The 14,546-nt window shown below is 44.2% G+C and overlaps 1 protein-coding gene across 5 annotated transcripts in view; it reads left to right on the top strand.

Moving 5' to 3' along the window:
- Positions 1-13,517, top strand: part of ift27 (intraflagellar transport 27 homolog (Chlamydomonas)) — a 14,637-nt gene extending 1,120 nt beyond the window's left edge. The window contains exons 1-8 of one of the 5 annotated variants that reach the window (XM_043679476.1): positions 834-851; positions 6,774-6,870; positions 6,965-7,044; positions 10,124-10,183; positions 10,289-10,348; positions 11,345-11,462; positions 11,564-11,673; positions 12,626-13,517. In XM_043679476.1, the coding sequence (XP_043535411.1) occupies positions 849-851; positions 6,774-6,870; positions 6,965-7,044; positions 10,124-10,183; positions 10,289-10,348; positions 11,345-11,462; positions 11,564-11,673; positions 12,626-12,724 (627 nt within the window). In that variant the 5' untranslated portion in view covers positions 834-848 and the 3' untranslated portion in view covers positions 12,725-13,517. Of the gene's footprint in view, positions 1-818; positions 852-4,973; positions 5,016-6,288; positions 6,871-6,964; positions 7,045-10,123; positions 10,184-10,288; positions 10,349-11,344; positions 11,463-11,563; positions 11,674-12,625 lie in introns of those variants that run through there. The other 4 variants (XM_043679475.1, XM_043679478.1, XM_043679474.1 and 1 more) reach the window with 4 other exon arrangements.
- Positions 13,518-14,546: the final 1,029 nt, after the last annotated feature.

Genomic DNA, 14,546 nt, shown 5'->3' on the forward strand with positions numbered 1-14,546 from the left:
TTGCCCCTTAGGTCTCTTTTACATCTTTCCCCTCTCACCCTAAACCTATGCCCTCTAGTTCTGGACTCATCGACCCTAGGGAAAAGACTTTGCGTATTTACCCTATCCATGCTCCTCATATTTTTGTAGACCTCTATAAGGTCACCCCTCAGCCTCCAATGCTCCACCCGAGCCTGTTCAGTCTCTCCCTGTAACTCAAATCCTCCAACCCTGGCAACATCCTTGTAAATTTAGGGTGTAGGTTTGCTCGCTGAGCTGTAGGTTTGGTATCCAGACGTTTCATTACCTGGCAAGGTAACATCATCAGTGGCGACCTCCAAGTGAAGCGAAGCTGTTGTCTCCTGCTTTACTATTTATATGTTTGTCCTGGATGGGGGTTCCTGGGGTTTGTAGTGATGTCATTTTCCTGTTCGTTTTTGTGGGGGGTTGATAGATGGTATCTCGACCTATGTGTTTGTTTATGGCATTGTGCTTGGAGTGCCAGGCCTCTAGGAATTCTCTGGCATGTCGTTGCTTCGCCTGTCCCAGGATAGATATGTTGTCCCAGTCGAAATGGTGTTTTTTTTTCATCTGTGTGTAGGGCTACGAGGGAGAGAGGGTCGTGTCTTTTTTGTGGCTAGTTGGTGTTCATGTATCCTGGTGGCTAACTTACTTCCTGTTTGTCCTACGTAGTGTTTGTGGCAGTCCTTGCACGGAATTTGAAGATGACGTTGGTTTTGTCCATGGGTTGTACTGGGTCTTTTTAAGTTTGTTAGTTTTTTGTTTGAGAGTGTTGGTGGGTTTGTGTGCTACTAGGATTCCGAGGGCTCTTAGTAGTCTGGCTGTCATTTCTGAAACTTCTTTGATGTATGGTAAGGTGGTTAGGGTTTCTGGCTGTGTTACGTCTGCTTGTCGTGGTTTGTTCGAGGAATCTGCGGACTGTATTTTTTTGAGTATCCGTTCTTCTTGAATACATTGTATAGGTGGTTCTCTGTTTTTCCATAGTTTGCCTGTGCTGCAGTGTGGGGTGGCTCGTTGGAATAGTGTTCTGATACGGCTTCGTTTTGTGTGTGTTGGGATGGTTGCTGGTGTAGTTAAGTATTTTGGTCAGTGTTTGTCAGTTTTCCTGTGTACGCAGGTTTGTAGTTCTCCGTTGTCCTTTCTTTCGACTGTGACGTCCAGGAATGTGAGTTTATTGTTGGTTTCTTTCTCCTCGGTGAACTTTATGCCTGTGAGGGTGTTGTTGATGATGTTAAGTGTCTCTTCTATCTTGTTTCGTTTTTGTGATGATAAGGGTGTCATCTACGTAGCGGACCCAAAAACAAAAAAACTAACAAACCTACACCATAAACGTCAACCTGAGCTACAGACCTTCACAAACCTTGCAAAAAATCCTTGTAAATCTTTTCTGAACCCTTTCAAGTTTCACAACATCTTTCCAATAGGAAGGAGACCAGAATTGCACGCAATATTTCAACAGTGGCCTAATCAATATCCTGTATAGCCGCAACATGACCTCCCAACTCCTGTACTCCGTACTCTGACCAATAAAGGAAAGCATACTAAACGCCACCTTCACTATCCTATCTACCTGTGACTCCACTATAAAGGAGCTTCACTGTATAATCAATTAGCTTTTCAATTATGTTGATTGTGAATGGGTGAAAGGTCAATAAAAGACCTCCAGTTTTTTTCACCCTCACTTGTCCCTTCAGCTCTTCTGAGCCCCGTTATCAAGACATGGATCTCTCCAGCTCCACTTCAAATAATGTCCTAAAACCTTCGATGTTGACCTTCAAAGCGAGGGGTTTCTAAACTCTAAATAATAAATGAGTAACAGACACTGTTGTTGGTTATGTCATGTGATCTTCGTAGTTGCGGTTATGCTGACCTATGTCAACTCCAGCCTTGTTTGTTTGTGGGTAAAATGATTATGGTAAGAGATTGAGTGTGCAAGTGTTTTTTGTTCCTAGAATGCCTTTTACTTTTCACCTCAACATTCCAAAAGCATCAGCATTTGCTAGCATTCTGGATAATCCTGAACCGGCACATTGGGTTCACCTTTCAAAGAACCTTCTGAGGGAGGTTTTTTACTCACTATCTAGCATCCCCCTGGAAAGTTCCTGTTGACATTTCCTGCCTTTGGGCCTCACGTTGTGAAGAGTGGGTGCCAACACAGTGAGATTGGCTGCTGACACCCACCTGTGGACTCAAACTGTGTGTCAGCCGCTTCAGCAATGCAAGTACAGTAGTGCCTCGACTTACGAACTTAATCTGTTCCGGGACCCGGTTCACAAACCGAAAAGTTCGCGAACTGAATCAATTTTTCCCGTTGTTCGGATAGTGTAAGAATGCTTGGACGGCTGTTCACAGCGCACGTGCCAAAGACAAACTGAATGAGATCACGCGGGGCCCGAGAGCTTTTGCGTTCAACAAGCGCGTAGCAAAGCAGAACAATGAAACCACGTGGTCGCACACAGGCTTTTTGCGTTCTCACCTTCGTTCATACCTTGAATTTCATACGTATGTTGAAGCAAAATTTTACGTACAATCCTGTTCGTAAACCGATTTGTACGTGAATGGGGTCGTTCATATGTCGAGGCACTACTGTAGAAATGAAAATGTTACCTTGTGCTGTGCAGAAGAATTACATAAAATCTTGTAGCATGGATGCATTGGTCACTGCTATACTTTCATGACAACAAGTTTGTATTCCCTCACATGAAGGAAAATTCGAAAGCTCAAATAGGGTGAAACTTGAACATAACAAGGTTGTTAAAAGAAATCTGCTGGATCAGTCTAGTGACACATCATATCACCAGCATATGTATACAGTTGGGTGTGTGTTGTGTTGCCTTTATGCTCCTTGCGTGCTCCTGTTCTGTTTTATTTCATCACCTCACTCACCTAGTCCATGCCATTATCATCTCGTCGGGTCCTCTAAGGATGTCTGAGATGAAAATCTGGCAACCAGTTAATGGTTATATTAATCAAGGGATAGTTACTTGACTGGGTGTGGGGAATAAATAATCAGTTTTACTGGTGTTTGTGATGTGGAATTAGAAGTAAAACTGACTAGTAAAGTATATGACTGGATTCCGTCTAACCAGCATTTTAACCTCTGGCAAGTAATTAACAGTCTAGATTGGGGGGGGGGGGATATTCCTCACTTAGTCATAGAGATGTACAGCACAGAAACAGATCCTTCAGTCCAACTCATCCATGTCGAACAGGTATCCCCACCTAACCTAGTCCCACCTGCCAGCACCTGGCCCGTATCCCTCCAAACCCTTCCTATTCATATACCCATCCAAATACCTCTTAAATGTTGCAATTCTACTAGCCTCCACCACTTCATCTGGCCGCTCATTCCATACACGTACCACCCTCTGCATGAAACCGTTGCCCCTTAGGTCCCTTTTAAATCTTTCCCCTCTCACCCTAAACCTATGCCCTCTAGTTCTGGACTTGCACTTATCTAAATTAAACTCCATCTGCCACTCCTCAACCCACTGGCCTATCTGATCAAGATCCCGTTGTAATCTGAGGTAACCTTCTTCGCTGTCCACTACACCTCCAATCCTGGTGTCATCTGCAAACTTACTAACTGTACCTGTAATGCTCACATCCAAATCATTTATGTAAATGACAAAAAGTAGTGGACCCAGCACTGATCCTTGTGGCACTCTACTGGTCATAGGCCTCCAGTCTGGAAAAACAACCCTCCACCACCACCCTCTGTCTTCTACCTTTGAGCCAGTTCTGTATCTAAATGGCTAGTTCTCCCTGTATTCCGTGAGATCTAACCTTGCTAATCTGTCTCCCATGGGGAGCCTTGTCGAATGCCTTACTGAAGTCCATATAGATCATTCTACTGCTCTGCCCTCATCAATCCTCTTTGTTACTTCTTCAAAAAACTCAATCAAGTTTGTGAGACATGATTTTCCATGCACAAAGCCATGCTGACTATCCTTAATCAGTCCTTGCCTTTCCAAATACATGTACATCCTGTCCCTCAGGGTTCCCTCTAAAATCTTGCCCACCACTGATATCAGGCTCACTGGTCAATAGTTTCCTGGCTTTTCCTGACCACCTTTCTTAAATAATGGCACCACGTTAGCCAACCTCCAGTCTTCTGGAACCTCACCTGTGACTATCGATGATACAAATATCTCTGGGCCCAGCAATCACTTCTCTAGCTTCCCACAGAGTTCTAGGGTACACCTGATCAGGTCTTGGGGAGCACTTCCTCCTCTGTAATATGGACATTTTTCAAGATGTCACCATCTATTTCCCCACATTCTTTATCTTCCATGTTGTTCTCCACAGTAAACATTGATGCAAAATACTCATTTAATATCTCCACCCAACTCTGCGGCTCCACACAAAGGCTGCCTTGCTGATCTTTGAGGGGAGATTCGTGAGTGTGGTGCTGGAAAAGCACAGCGGGTCAGGCAGCATCTGAGGAGCAGGAGAGTCTACATTTTGGGCAAAAGCGTTTCATCAGGGATGAGGCTGTGAGCCAAGGGGGTGGTGAGATAAATGGGAGGGCAGCGGGGCTGGGGGGGTGAGTGTAGCTGACAGTGCGATAAGTAGATGGAGGTGGGGGTGTTAGGTGTTCGGTTGGAGAGGAGGATGGAGCGGATAGGTGGGAAGGAAGATGGACAGGTAATGAGGGCAGTGCCGAGTTAGAATGTTGGATCTGGGGTAAGGTAGAGGGAGGGAAATGAGGAAACTGGTGAAATCCACATTGATGCCATATGGTTGGAGGGTCCTCAGGCAGAAGATGAGGTGTTCTTCCTCCAGGCGTCGGGTGGTTAGGGAGTAGCGATGGAGAAGGTCCCAGACCTGCATGTTCTTGGCAGAGTGGGAGGCGGAGTTGAAGTGTTCGGCTACGGGGCGATGGTGTTGTTTAGTGTTGGTGATGTCCTGGAGATGTTCTCTGAAGCGCTCTGCATGTAGTTGTCCTGTCTCCCCAGTGTAGAGGAGACTGCATCAGGAGCACCAGATACAGTAAATGACGTGTGGAAATGCAGGTAAAACTCTGATGGATGTGGAAAGCTCCTTTGGGGCCTTAGATGGAGGTGAGGGGGGAGGTATGGGCACAGGTTTCGAGGGGAAGGTGCCGGGAGGGGAGGATGGGTTGGTGTGGGGCGTGGACATGACAAGGTAGTCGCGGAGGGAAAGGTCTTTACAGAAAGTGGATAGGGGTGGCGAGGGAAATATATCCCTAGTGGTAAGGTCCATTTGTAGGTGGTGGAAATGGCAGAGGATGATGCAATGTATACTGAGGTTGGGGATGGAAGGTGAGGACCAGGGGTTTTCTGTCCTTGTTGCAGTTGGAGGAGTGGGGTTTGAGGGCAGAGGTGTGGGAAGTGGATGAGCTGTGCTAGATGGCATCATTGACCATGTGGGAGGGGAAATTGTGGTCTTTAAAGAAGGAGGCCATCTGGTGTGTTCTGTGGTGGAACTGGTCCTCCTGGGAGCAGATACGGTGGAGGCAGAGGAATTGGGAATAAGGGATAGCATTTTTACAGGAGGCAGGGTGGGAGGAGGTGTAGTCCAGGTAGCTGTGGAAGATATTCGTGTTGAATCAGTCACCATTGATGGAGATGGAGAGGTCCAGGAAGGGGAGGAAGGTGTCAAAGATGATCCAGATGAATTTAAGGTTTGGGTGGAATGTGTTGGTGAAGTTGATAAACTGTTCAACCAACCTCCGCGTGGGAGTATGAGGTGGCGCTGATGCAGTGGGCCTTATTCTCTCCCTAATTACTCTTTTAGTCTTTAATGTATTTGTAAAAACCCTTTGGATTCTCCTTAACCCTAATTGTCAAAGTTATCTCATGTCCCCCTTTTCCCTCCTGATTTCCCTCTTAAGTATGCTCCTACTGCCTTTAAACTCTTCTATGGATTCACTCAATCTATCCTGTCTATTCCTGACAAATGCTTCCTCCTTTTTCTTAACAAAACTCTCAATTTCTCTAGTCATCCAGCATTCCCTATACCTACCAGCCTTTCCTTTCACCCTAACAGGAACATACTGTCGCTGGACTGTCATTATCTCATTTCTGAAGGCTTCCCATTTTCCAGCCGTCCCTTTACCTGCAAACATCTGCTCCCTATCAGCTTTTGAAAGTTCTTGCCTAATATGGTCAAAATTTGTCTTCCTCCAATTTAGAATTTCAACTTTTAGATCCGGTCAATCCTATTCCATCACTATTTTAAATCTAATAGAATTATGGTCGCTGGCCCCAAAATGCTCCCCCACTGACACCTCAGTCACCTGCCCTGCCTTAGTTCCCAAGAGTAGGTCAAGTTTTGCACCTTCTCTAGTAAGTCCAACACATACTGACTCAGACCTTTTATGACTTAATTGCATATTGGCTATTTCAGTAACTTTAAAAGAAACATTTTTTTTTGGATGCGGTGTTTCTACAGGTTTGACAAATGTTGTATATATTTTTTGAGAAAGTAGTGGGTCCTAAACCACTGGTTGACAGTTAAGTAACAGCTGTGTAGATAGAAAGGCCATTAAGAGTCAATCATGCTGAGCCTGGAGCCCTGGACTGAGTCAAAATGTTAGTGAGCTTTCCCTAAAGGGATACCAGTGAACCATTTTCGATTATTGAGACCTGAAATAAGAACAGAAAATGCTGCGTGTAATCAGCGGGCCACACTGAATCTGTGGAGAGAAAAACAGAGTTAATGCTTCAGACTGAAGACTTTCATCAGAATTGGTGCTTGTGATGGACTTACTTCCACGACAACAAATTTATATTCTCTCATTTGTAAAGGAAAATTCAAAAGCTGAAATAGCTTTTGAACTCTCGTTCATAACCAGATTCTTAAAAGAAATCCTCTGGATCAGTCTCGTCACACAGCACATCACCAGTACGTGTATACAGTTGAATTTGTGCTGTGTTGTCTCTGTGCTTTTTGTTGTTTCTTTTTGAATGAGTTCTTGTTGTACCTTGTTGTTTTCCAGGTGACTCCACTGTTGGGAAGAGTGCACTGGTGCATGCGTTTCGCAGTGAAAGTGCTCACTTTCTGAAGAATTATACTCTGGTATGTCTAATCAGCAAAGATATAGCTTTGAAAGGAGGTAATGTCAGGTTTATAAGCTCTTGCAGAAGTACATATAGTAGTAAAAAGCAAGGTAAATGACAATGAACATCAGCCTTGATTAAAAGTGTCCACACTCTGATGATGGATTAAAATAATGGTACTCAAAACAATAACTTGGATTTATAAAGTGTCTTTAACATAGTAAAATTTCCTCAAGGCGTGTCGGAACAGTTTTGGACACCATGTTACATCAGGATATATAAGCAAATGGTTGGTCAAAGAGGAGGCTTTAAGGGAGCAGTGAGAGGTGGGATGTTAGAGAAGAGTTAATGTCCAGACAGTTAAAGACTGACAGTAGACTGATTAAAAGCAGAGATGTGCAAGAAGTTTAGAATTGGAGGAGTGTAATGAATTCAGAAACTGGAGAAGGATACAGAGATGGGGAGAGGATGAAGCCTGGTGAGGTTTGAAAGCGAGGATGATAAATTTAGACTTGAGTCATTGGAGGACAGGCAGCCAATAATCAGAAAGTAAAGGAGCTGATGGATGAACACAACCTGGTACATTTCATGTGAAATGATCAGAACATGAGTGGAGTAGTGGAGGGGCAGAAACGCCTTCTCATTCACCATCACAGCTCCCTCAAGCGATGACTGAGAATCAAGGAGCTTCATCTTTATTTGTGTCAATGTTGTAGTCAGAATCATCAAGGTATGATTGCTGAGATTGTGCCTTCTGTTTTAATTGAGAGTTTGCAAACATAATTAATATGGTTCATTTTTAAAAATTTTCCAAATGCTGGTTTTCAAAACCACCTGGAGGTATTGTAGTACATGCTATTTAGTGTGAGAATTATGACAAAAGAAAGAGCATAACTATCTTGGAAACAATTTTAATTTAAGACTTCTAATAAACTTGTTATCAAGGTTTAAGGGTTATATTTGGAGGATAGTCTGTATGAAGTTGGCTTGTGTGGAGAAGTTTTAAGTGTGATCTGATCGAAGTATTTAAAGTGATAAAGGGATTTGCTAGATGGGGAATAACTATTTCTTCACATGGGGGATCTCAGAACAAGGAGATGTAATCTTAAAATTCTTAAATCTTGAAACCTCGGTGTTGTGGGGTTGTCAGAATTAGATGACCAGCGAGATTTCAAGGACGCTTGTAGGTCTAGCAAGCAGGTCCTAATCCCCATGTGGGAGCCACTGGTTTGCAAAAGGGGGAAATAGGGACACCTATCTGTGGCTGTGTCAATCACCTCTCTTCAGATCAAAGGATAACCTTAAACCTTCCTGCTTAATTTAAACCAGCAACACAAAACATTTATCCCGTTTTAGACAAAAAGATAATCTGTGAAAATTCAAGAGGCCAAGAATTATTTAAAGTAAAAATTAACAGCTTAATTTCTTAAGGTATAACAGATAATAATTAACTAGCAACTATTTACAACTCCTTCCTCTAACCTATCTTTTACTTTCCCTTCTGTAATACCACTCCGATAAAACCCACGATTAAGATTTACTGAAAAATTCAAATTTCAAAACCAGCCAGCTGTCGAATCTTCTCTTTGTAGATTGGCTCTCCAGGTCAGTGTTGAGGTTTTTCTCTGGGCAAACTCCTTCTCTAGACAGGTACCTCTCGGAGAGCTGTTGGTCTGGTGGCAATTCTCTGACACACCTAAGTATTTGAGTAACTCCCTTACATTTCAGCGTTACTTTTGTCCTTGGTTAAACCTAAATCTAACATATTTGCTAATTCTAAAAGTATGGCCTTTTTCTTTCCTTCTAAACTTGCTTGGCAAATTTGAGAATCATCTTCAAATCCCCGAGCCTCTTTAGCAACTTTAAGAGCCTTTTCTCTCACTTTTAATTTAATCAATCATAAGTCACCGAAATTAAACAAATTGTCTCACCCACGTTTTATTTAAAGATCGAGGACACTAACCTGCAAGTGTTTAAATCTGCTGGGACTTTTCTTGCCCCAAATCTGTCTAAACCAGTTCAAATCCCAAACCCAAGACCCAATCTGTTCAAATTGTTGACAAAGCCCCTAAACTGTTCAAATCTCAGCGATGAGCCCCCAAATTATTTCAGATTGAAATCAGGGAGTTCAGTTTCACACAGAGTGGTGGAAATTTGGAACAACTTCCCCTTCCCTAAACCCCCTCCCAAAAAGAGTATGGATGCTGAGGGTCAGTTGAGGCTTCCAGGACTAAGACGGATAGATTTTTGTTGGGTACGTTTGAAGGTGTGATTGTCCGCCTGTTGGGAGACAGGCAACAAAATTGCCAGCACAGTGTTAGGCTGTCAGATCTGATGTTTTTACATTTCACTGTGTTCAATCCCCAATCTCACAGCTTGTTTTGTTTTTGATAGTTTGGTTCAATTTGAATCCCCAGCCCGCTATTAATCTCTCAGCCTCCTTTCCCCTCCACATTCCTGATGAAGGGCTTATGCCTGAAAGGTCAACTCTCCTGCTCCTCGGATGCTGCCTGACCTGCTGTGCTTTTCCAGCACCACACTGACTCTGACTCTCCAGCATCTGCATCATAGAAACAAACCCTTCGGTCCAACCCATCCATGCCGACCAGATATCCTAACCCAATCAAGTCCCACCTGCCAGCACCCGGCTCATATCCCTCCAAACTCTTTCTATTCATATACCCATCCAGATGCCTTTTAAATGCTGCAGTTGTACCAGCCTTCACCACTTCCTCTGGCAACCCATTCCATGCACGCACCACCCTCTGCGTGAAAAAGTTGCCCCTTAGATTTCTTTTATATCTTTCCCGTTTCACCCTAACCTATGTCCCTCTTGTTCTGGACTCCCCCAACACAGGGAAAAGACCTTGTCAATTTACCCTTCCATGCCCCTCATGATTTTATAAACCTCTGTAAGGTCACCCCTCAGCCTCCGACGCTCCAGGGAAAACAGCCCCAGCCTGTTCAGCCTCTCCCTGTAGCTCAAGTTCTCACTTTCTCCCAGTTTGAATCTTACAGTTGTGAGGTTTAGTTATGGATACCTCCTTGCTGAGGTTACCCAAGTCTGAAAGTGATTTCAATGCTCTTATTTTGTCCAGACTACTGGAGTGGAAGTCTTTGTTAATCCGGTACCCATCCCAGACACTGCTGACTGCGTGGTGAGTATTTACAAAGCTGCCATTTTGTTTGAATGAGAATTCTGAGATGTTTTCAGTGAACAGATGTTGATCTTTTTTGTTCTCTCTTTCCCTCCCTGTGTCCAGGAACTCTTCTTGTTTGATTCTTCAGGGAAAGAAATCTTCTATGACATGGTGGAAAGCCAGGTACTGAGTTCAGTTGGTGGGTTTCTTGTAAGTATTTGATCCTTTAGTTGCCTCCCGAGCAGGGTGCGCCCACCATCTGGGCCTGCAAGGGCAGGTAGACACTCATTATCAGGTCTCTGCCAAGGTCACTCAAAAGCCTGTGGCAAGGCTGTCTAGAAGAAGCATACTCCAGCGGTGAATCTCAGATATAAAGTGTAGTGGCTAAAATACTGAACGGGAAGACACGGAGGGGAGGTTGAGGCCTCGGAGAGAGCACAGACATCTCCAGATTTCTCATGTAGTCGACCCTCGAGATACATAGTACGTTGGACTTATCAGCATCTCAACACCCATTGAACCTGAGTACAAACAAGTTATCCTCAAATACCGAGGGGCTGCCTGAAAAGATGTTCCTAAACTAGCAACATAGAGAAGGCGAGTTCAGATCCTGCTGAGGCAGTGTGATAAATTAAACACGACTGTACAGTAATAAATAAAGGTCGTCTCTAAGCCGGTAAAATCACCTTCAAGAAAGGAAACCTGCTAATAGGACCTGGCTGGCCCATATCTGACTCCAGACACCCAGGAATCAACCTGCAGCTGAGGAGCCAAATGGACTCCTGGTCTGATATTGCCAGTTTTACTCAATTGCAGAAGTTAAAAGTGTATATGTTATATTGCTATAGGCAGCTTATCTTCCTTTCCACAATAACTCAACAGTTGTTTTTGGTGACTTTTACATGTTCTTGAATTACTGCCAATTAATGCACTTACTATGTGCAGGTTATTAGTTCAGAAAGATGAAAGCTGTTCTTGGTATTTTATTGTTCCATTGCTCAGTGTGTTGTGTCCTTGTGGTGGGGTTGGAGCTTGCTCTCTGAATTGGATATGGTATTGAAATGAAGACTGTCTTTTAGTCAATCAGAACCTGTCTTAGTGAATCTCTAGAGTCTACAAGAGGATATTGAGTGTATTCCCCTGCTCTGTTAAATCTTGTCTTTCCTTCATTTAAAACAGTGGGAGCTTGTGGCTGCCATTTGTCTTGTGTACGACATCACCAGTGAGGCGTCCTTTAACAGTTGCACAAAGTGGTTGGAGAGGGCCCGAGCCCAGGCACCCAGTGGCCAGCTGGCAGGTCAGTGTCTCCTTGTCTCTGAGAATGTCGCTGTATAAAGTAGTAAAGTTGCACAGTGAACCTGGTACCTCAAACACTCATTTCCTTTGATTGGTTTGCAGGAGTTCTTGTGGGCAATAAGACAGATTTAGCAGGGAGGCGTACCGTAGAATACAGCCAGGCGCAGGAATGGGCAGCAGGCCAGGGCTTGGAATACTTTGAGACCTCTGCGGTAAGTGAAGGGGACAATCCCAACTTTCTGTTTCTCCTCCCCCTCTCACCGTTGCAGCAACCTGTTGTTCTGCAGCCTGAGAATCAGCTGGTAACTCACACTATGCCAGTCTGATTATCAATGAGACTATTGGAGCACCTTTCTCCATCACAGGGGCATTTCACAGCCAACACCATAGTCACTCATGTATTGTAGGAAACACAGGAACCAATTAGCTTTGTGGAAACTTGCTGTGCCATGTAATAATGAGAGATAAGCATTAGCCAGATCACCAGAAAATTTCTTCCAAATAGCACTGGGATACTTTTTAATGTTCATCTGACAGAGTCTTGAGTTAATTTCTTACCTGATAGATGCCTCTTTAGTTACTAATGAACTTTGCATTCTGCACTCATGACAGTGAGATGCTGTTTTTGTGCTGACCCCTCTTGTGGTTAATACTACCTTCAAATTGACTCACCAGGTTGTGTAGAACTTCCTGGGTGTTTAAATTGGAGAGTCAATTGGACGTTTGCAGATGACACCAAAGCTGGAGGTGTAGTGGACAGTAAAGAAGGTTACCTCAGAGTACAATGGGACGTTAATCCCCACCCCAGGGAAAAGACCTAGTCTATTTACCCTATCCATGTCCGTCATGATTTTATAACCCTTTATAAGGTCACCCCTCAACCTCCGATGCTCCAGGGAAATGGGATTAGATTAGTTCAGGATATCTGGTCAGCATGGACGAGTTGGACTGAAGGGTCTGTTTCTGTATTGTACGTATCTGTGGCTCTATGACTCTAAATGCAAATCCCGGAGACAGGGATAGAGAAGGCAGAAGTTGTGAATGAGGCAGGAGATGATTGGGTTATAGGTATTTGGGGTCAGTGGGTGATTGGGTTGCAGCCGATTGATTAAGCTTCTTGTTGCAATTTGGCTGCATTATTTTTTGTTCTGTCTTATTTTACAGAAAGAGATGGAGAACTGCGATGCTCCATTTCAGAGTCTTGCCAAAGCATTTCATCGCATGTATGAAGAGAAGCTAGAACACATCCAGTCCATCATCTGACCCTCTCCCCTCACAGGCAGGCCCTGCAGAGGTTTTGCATTATATCCAAAAACATCCCTCCCCCAACTTCAATCATGAAGACATAGCGACTCTTGCTTGTACCAGAGTGTAGTATTCTGTGTTGACCCCTGTGTTTTCCATTTCTCCTGTGACCCATCCTACTTTGGTCTGAGCTGGGCCACATTGTGTCCTTTTATATAGCTCTGTTTCCTTGTGTCTGTACATTTGTCTGTCTGTTCTGCTTCTAATCTCTGTACAATAACCCTAGGTAACGGTGAGGTGAAATTAGCCAGGCTTCATACCCTCTCTGTGTCTATGTCTCTGACACTGTTTCTTTGTCTCTCCTTTTCTCTCTCTCTCTCTCTCTCTCTCTACATGCCCCAATTAGTCAAACAGAAGAGCTATCACATGATTCACTGCAACACCACACACACGGTGCTGCATTTTAAGCAGCAGTTGGGGGTTGTAAAAGCTCCAAGCTTCACCTTGGGTGGAAACTGTTAGGGGTGCGGGTTGTGGAGAGGTGTGTGGGGTTATTGTTACCACTGGGGAAGGGTTTCCTGTGAAGTAATTCAGCTGATATGACAGCGATTCCGTCTGTGTTCCGTGACCAATACAGACATTAGGTTGGCAGGCAGCAGTCTTCTGATTCCCAAGACTCTGTGGGTCACAGAGTGGAGGGAGAGGACCACATATCCATCAGTTGTTGCATTGTATTAGTTTTAAAGCTCCTGGCTCGGTTTTGTGGAGTATCTTTTACACAGCCGTTTTATTAAAAAGAAAATCCACTTCACAATGTTTGCTTGGCTATAGAAGTTCGTCACTTCTTGTAAACAGACTTTTTGCTTTGGAAAAGCATTTTGATAACCACCTCACAACGTGCAGGTGCATTTTTAAGCCAATGAAGTGCTTTAACGTTCGCTCAGGAATGAATATTCGTTAGGACATTGGGAAGACTCCCCTGCTCCTGTTTGGAATGGTGCTGTGGGATCCTGTACATTCAGGGGATGTGAAGGGAGGTTATTGAAATTGGAGAACTGAATGTTGAGTCCTCCAGGCGGAAGATGAGGTGTTGTTCCTCCAATTTGCAGTCTGGGAACAACACCTCACCTTCCACCTGGGCAGCCTACCGCCTGGAGGACTCAACATTCTCCAATTTCAAATAGCCACCTTTCCCATTCCCACCCCTTCCCCTCCTCCTCCCTTCCACTCCTCCCTGTCACCAACTTGATCCAATCCTCCCATTGACCAACCAGGTTGTACCCTCTACCTGTCCTCACCTATCCCCACGTCACCACCCTGCCCCCACCAGCCCCTTTATCTGCAGCTGCCCCCCCCCACTCCCACCCCCAGTCCTGAAGAAGGGTTACACCCAAAATGTCGACTTTTCCCCCTCCTGATGCTGCCTGGCTTCCCTTGTTCTTCTAGCCTCCTGCTTGTCTACCTTGGATTCCAGCATCTGCAGTTTGTTTTGTCTCTAACTATGAATGGTGAAAACAGCAGAGAGTAGCAGTCAGTTGGAGCTCACTGCTCTTCTGGCAAGCTAAATAATTACAGTTTTAGGAAAATTAAAAGATAACTGGACCCTTTTCTGTCAGGATACCTTATTGATCACATTGATGTGCAGATTGTGATATTTAAAATCAATCCTGTAGAGTAGAAAGCTTGCCAGTTTAAACATAGGAACCGCACACTGGCAATCAAATCTGTCACAAATGACAAGGTAAAGAAGCCCAACTCCTGTATAGAGACACAGGGCGAGTGGCCATTTCTCTTCCTGTTGAACCACTCTTCTGTTTTATTAGCTAGTTTGAGATTGCAC

The sequence above is a fragment of the Chiloscyllium plagiosum genome, chromosome 39, assembly GCF_004010195.1.
Source record: "Chiloscyllium plagiosum isolate BGI_BamShark_2017 chromosome 39, ASM401019v2, whole genome shotgun sequence".
NCBI classification, from domain to species: domain Eukaryota; kingdom Metazoa; phylum Chordata; class Chondrichthyes; order Orectolobiformes; family Hemiscylliidae; genus Chiloscyllium; species Chiloscyllium plagiosum.